This window comes from Orycteropus afer, unplaced genomic scaffold, assembly GCF_000298275.1.
Source record: "Orycteropus afer afer isolate SDZICR_OR568_19922 unplaced genomic scaffold, OryAfe1.0 scaffold00127, whole genome shotgun sequence".
In the NCBI taxonomy this organism is placed as follows: domain Eukaryota; kingdom Metazoa; phylum Chordata; class Mammalia; order Tubulidentata; family Orycteropodidae; genus Orycteropus; species Orycteropus afer.
In genome coordinates this window covers 4,931,854-4,937,811 of record NW_006921714.1, presented here as the reverse complement: position 1 = coordinate 4,937,811, position 5,958 = coordinate 4,931,854, and the positions used below count along the sequence as shown (strand labels likewise).

The window sequence follows — 5,958 nt, the reverse complement described above, 5'->3', positions numbered from 1 at the left end:
TTGCCCAACCTTCCTTCTGAGGAGTGGCTGGTGGGTTTGAACCGCCAGCCTTCTGGTTAGCAGTCAAATGCCTTAGGCACTATGCTACCAGAGCTCAAAGTGGAGGGAGCTATTAAACTGGACTAAAGTTTATTAAAGACATAACCAACTGTTACTTTATAATCCACTCAACATTTTTTAATTACAAAAAATGTGTTCTATTTAAAATTGATTGTTCAACTATCAGTAAGATCAGGGGTTTAAAAAGTGCTGATTGAAACTGCGGGCAGCACGCCTGCCACGCGAGCGGACTCACCATGTATATGATCACAAAGACCCGTGCGATGGGGTATCTCCGGAGAAAGATGCCCAGGCGGATGCTGTGCAAACCGGGGGGAGGGAGGGAGAGAGAAGAGAGTTACACTCCAAGCGCATCCTCCAGCGAAGTAGCCAAGGACGCTTCTTCAGATTCCACTCACTCACACTATTTACGTAGCCAGCACAGAAGGGAGACTGTTCTAGCAGATTCCTGCGTGACTGCGTGAAGTAACCATATAGATTGGGGGCTTGTCTGTTAGAGCTTCAGCACAAGCGACGTCTCTCCATTCTGTGGCTACAACTGCAGGGGCAAGCATGGCCCTTCTCGAAATCACTTCTTTTAGAAACTAAGGCAGCAACACAAGACGAGGCAGGCTGTGAACTGCGTGACCAGGAGCAGAGTCTGGATGGAAGCTGCCTGCAAACAGCTCATCTGGAAGCTTTCCCACAGTCAGAGGCTTTTTAAAGGCAGGATTACAGAGACTGTCGTAAACATTTAAATCAATGCTATTGCGGGAGTATGATATCCAGACCCTACTGCTCACACCTCTCTGCAACCTCTTTCCCCCCAAGGTGGCCAATCGTACAAACGAATACACGTTTCCTCTACACCCTCTGCTTCTCTCACAGCCACTAGCACAATGGGTTCTCCCCAAAAACTACGTATGTTGAATAAATGAACAGTTGAAGTAGATGTGCTTAATAGTTTGGAACCAGTGGCTGTGGCGTCCTAGTCCTGGGGCTTCAGGAAGTAAATCCCCCTGCCTACTTTAATATCATAACTCTATCAAGACACAAAAAGATAAGATTATTATGCAACAATTTATGAGAATTGTACTTAATTATAAACACGAAAAGGAAAAAAGAGTTTAGTAGGTTATTAAGATAAGAACTTTATCGAGCTTACACGTAAACTGTTAAAACATTTTTTTTATAAGGTGGATACGTCTGCTAGTATGAAAAACATCTATGTGTATACAGACCAAAATCAAAAGCAAGCCCAATGCCATCGAACTGATTCTGACTCACAGCGACCCCCACTGGCTTTCCAAGGCAGTAAATCTTAATGCAAGTAGATTGCCCCATCTTCCTTCTGTGGAGTGGCTGGTAGGTTTGAACTGCCAATCTTCTGGTTAACGGTCAAATGTGTTAAGCGCTGCACCACCAGAGTTCCTTTTATATATAAAAATTATGGGTGTTATTTATATGTAATTGTTGTTAGCTGTTACCGAGTCAATTCTGACTCATGGCTGGACCACGTGTGCAGAGTAGAACTGCTCCATGGAGCCTTTAAGGCCGCAACCTTTTGGAAGCAGATCACCCGGCCTGTCTGCTGAGGTGCTTCCAAGTAGGTTCGAACTGCCAACCTTTCTGCTAGTGGTTGAACGCTTAACTGTTTGTACCACCCAGTAACTTACTTATACAACCTCATATATGACTTATGTATTAAAATGAATACTATTTATGTACATATAGAAGCATCTTTTATTCTAATCACATGATAAAATACTGAGAGAAAGCACTGGAATGGATCATTACGTGAGGGAGAAGCTTTCTCAATGAAATACAGCAAGAAGTTTATTACAGATAGAAGGGAAATGGTCAGAGTTAATCGTCAATAAGACATAGGTACCAGCAGAACTCTTGAGACTATCTCACGTCACTGAAATATCCTAAAGGAGAAGGTAAATCCCACTTCAAAGTATCGGCTTTGCCTCATGGGGCTCAGGCTGCCTGGAGTAACTGGAAACGTTACAAAGACCACGGACAGTCAGTCCACCCCTCAGCGGTGCCAGCATCACTTACCTGAATTGGTCGATTGAACTCGCAGCTTTGCGGACCTTGCCATACATCCCTGCCAGGTTAGTTTCTGTGTCATTAAAAAGAACAGGGACGTTTCGCAGACGTGTGCCTGTTCAAACAGTGCAATAGCAACAAATTAATGTATTGACAGCAACATCAACCTTCTAACAAAATTATAGCTGAATAACGTTAATGTAAGGTGCTCTGGTGGCATGGTGGATAAGGCATTTGGCTGTTAACCAGAAGGTCAGCAGTTCAAACCCACCAGCTGCTCTGTGGAAGGAAGATGGGGTGACTTAGAGCCTTGGAAACCCAATGGGGGTCCCTATGAGTCAAAATCAACTTGATGGCAGTGAGTTTGGCTTTGCGTTTTTATACATTAACATGGAAGAAATTCTCAAAGCCAAACTTCCTAAGCATTAGGAAAACCCAAAGCAGAAGAAATCATTAAAAAAGGCTGATTAATCTGATTACACACCTTGCCCTCACTTATCAACTATCTCATCATCTGACATTTCACACTTACAACAACTTCTATACCATTCTCAGGTGGCACTTCTGGTGGTCCAGGCCCCATGTGGGACCGTGGCTGGGCCTGGGGCACTCTCTGTGGGCCACTATGAACAATGGCCCACACGAAGGACAGTGGCCCACCAGCTGCAGGACACCTTCTCCAGTTTGCTCATGATGTTCTGGTCTGGCCACGGAGGAAGTGGGGTGACAGTGGGACAATGTGAGGTCACAGGTGGGCAGGGGGAGGCCGGGTGAGGGCTCACAGGCACGGGGGAGGCTGGTGGAAGAGGTAGAAATGGGGCAAAAGGAAGGGGGCTGTGAGGGGCTGTGGGGCCAGGGTGCATGAAGGACCCAGGATGGGTGGCAGGCAACGCCCGAACACCACCATCCCCAATCCTTGGTGGCTCCATGGTGGTAGGGAAGGCATGGTGGAGAAGGGGGGCTCACCACACTACATGCATCTCAAGCATAATGGGGGCATCCAGTAGGTGATGAACTGTGAGGGTGGGGGAAGAAGAACACTAGTGGAAAAGACGGGGTGCACCCCCAACACTCACATAACACCAATCACACATAATGACCTGGTCTTTGGAACCTAACCATGTCAGTAAGTGAGCAATGGGTGTAAAGTGAAACCCATGAGAGCCAAGATTCAACAGGACTGCTTTGCTTCTGTGTATCTTGCAAATTTTCTGCCTTTGACAGGGGGCAGTCTTACCACTTTTTTATCCCTCTCTGTTTGGTTCCCTAGTGCCGCTCTGACAGGAATCTACCACCAATAAGACGGCTTGAACAAACAGTTTATTCTCTTACAGTTCTGGAGGCTAGAAGTCTGAGTTCAAAGTGCCAGGCTCTAAGGGCTGGGTGAAAACCCTTCACCTTGGGTTCAGCTCTGCCTCCTGCTTCTGGCCCACTAGAGCTAGAGACTTTCTTCACTCAGACAGCTACTGGCTGCTGAGGCTCACAAGCCCAAGGTCGACAAATAAAATGGCACAGTCCCGACAGTACCAAACCACATGGCAGGCCATTAATTCAAGTCTTGAAAAAGTCCCAAGATCGGCAGGGCGACATGGCATGGCAGGATGCTGAACAATGACTCAGCTACACACAGGGTTCAAATGTGCCATCAGCAACCTTCCTCAAAGTTGCTGCTTATATACTGGAAGCAGCCCACATCCCTAAAGGAGCAACTCAGCTGCTTCAGTACATTCCACCGTGGAGCTAATTAACAATCTCACCATGGGGAGTAACTATATCCTGTTGCCCAGCCACTCAACCAGGCCCAGCCAAGTTGACATACAACCCTAACTACCACTTCTCTGTTAGTGGTAAACATCTCAATTTTCCTTCTCTGACAGGTTTCCACCTTACATAGGCCCTACTGTGTAAAATGTTTCTATATCCACAAAAACCAAGATCAAAATTTAAATATTAAAGATATTTTCCCCATGAAATTAGCAAAGATTTTAAAGTACCCAGTGTTAGCATGAGTCAACACACACAAGCACTGTCTGGGCTACAGCATGAGACCGGATGCCCTTTCTACATGGCGAGGCTGATGACCCCAAGTTTTTATCTCCAGCCCAGATGCCCCAGGAAACGCCAGACTCATCCAATCACACATTTCATCTCCATTAGGAGTCTAACAGGTACCTCACCAGCATGCCCCAGTATGATCCCGACTCCTGCCCTCAGCACCAACTAGCTTCTCCCGCGGCCTTCCCCATCTCTGTACGAGACAACAACATACTTCCACGACCCGGGCCAACAGCCTCGACACCTTTCTTTCTCTCAGACCCCATACCCAATCTGCCAGCAGATTTTGCCAGCTCGCCTTTAAAATAAATCCCAAATCCACCCCCACAGTCCCTGCACCATGCGAACGACCACCTTCCCTCATATGGATGGCACAGCGGTCTCTCACAGGTCTCCCCGCCCCTCTACTCTTAGGCCTCTGCAGTCTGTTCCCCACACAGCAGCTGGAGGCAGGCTGCTACAATGTAAGTCAGCTCAGCCATCCCCATACCGCCCTCACTCAGAGTAGGAGTCCATATGTTGGCGTCACCGCCTCCTGTGAGCAAGGGGCACTCCCTCTGCTCCAAGTGCATGGGCCTCCTTGCTGTCCCAGCAACATGTCAGGAACATGCCCGCCTCAGGGCCTCTGCATCTGCTTTTCTCTCTGCCTGGAAACCTTTCTTCCTGACCTCCACACTACTCACTCTTACCTCCTTTGGGAGGCCATGTCTTCAGTGAGGCATGCCTTGACCACACTATTTAAATTACAATCCCAGCCCCACATCTGGTGTCCTGGTCTCTCCTCCCTGCTTAATCCTCTCTGTAGCACTTACCATTGTCTAATATAATTTATTGCCTGTCTCTTCTGCCTATATCCACTCCCCTCCCAACACCAAATGTAACATCTACAGGGCAGACTTTGTTTTTTTTTATTCACCACAGTATCTCCAATGTCCACAACAGTTCCTGGCGTAGAGCACACAGCTCAATAATTATTTGCTGATTTTGACAACAAGTATCAACAGCTTTCAAATGTGTACATCTATTGCAACAATGGGCCCAAACACAGCAACAACTGAGCAGTGTTTGGTTCGGCTGTGCACAGGGTCACTATAAGTCGAAAATGACTCAGTGGCACCTCACACCAACACCAACACCTGACCCAGTAGTCCCACTTCCAATAATGTATCCTAACAAGACGTGCATAAAGGACAATTTCCTCAGCACTGCCTACACGGTAAAACTGTGAAAGCCAAAATGTGTATAAGGCAGAAACCTGTCAGAGAAGGAGAACTCAGATATGATCCACTTACACAGAACTACAGAAGTGGTAAGACTGCACCCTGTCACAGGTGGAAAACCTGTAAGACCCAGAAAAACAGGATGATCACACTGATTCTGGTTCTCACAGATGTCATTCTATTCAACCAAAACTGGCAACAGTCTAAATGCCCAACCACAAGGAATCGATTATACAAAATTATATTACTTCCACATGCCAGCAGTCTATGAAACATACACAAATGATTATATAAAAATATCATATCATATAAAAAATTAAAACCCGATTAAACAAGTACTACAAACACACACAGGAAATGTCTGAAAGGAGATGTCCTGAATGTTAGGGAGATGACAGGTGGCTGTAGTTTCCTTTTTTAATTTTGTATTTCTTTCCCTTGTTACCCTCCCGAGAGGGACCGAGTCTCCGGGAGCAAGGTAAGCACGGGCGGGCTTGTGCTTCCTCACTGATCTGCACTGAACACTTTCCCTTGTTACCCTCCTGAGAGGGACCGGGTCTCCGGGAGCAAGGTAAGCACGGGCGGGCTT

At 46.8% G+C, this 5,958-nt stretch overlaps 1 protein-coding gene across 1 annotated transcript in view; it reads right to left on the bottom strand.

The window, feature by feature from the left end:
* GOLGA5 (golgin A5) overlaps window positions 1-5,958 on the bottom strand; it is a 62,763-nt gene that overhangs the window by 1,619 nt on the left and 55,186 nt on the right. The window contains exons 10-11 of the mRNA XM_007944501.2: window positions 2,104-2,209; window positions 296-359 (exon numbers count right to left, since the gene is read on the bottom strand). Of these exons, the coding sequence (XP_007942692.1) occupies window positions 296-359; window positions 2,104-2,209 (170 nt within the window). The remainder of the gene's footprint in view (window positions 1-295; window positions 360-2,103; window positions 2,210-5,958) is intronic.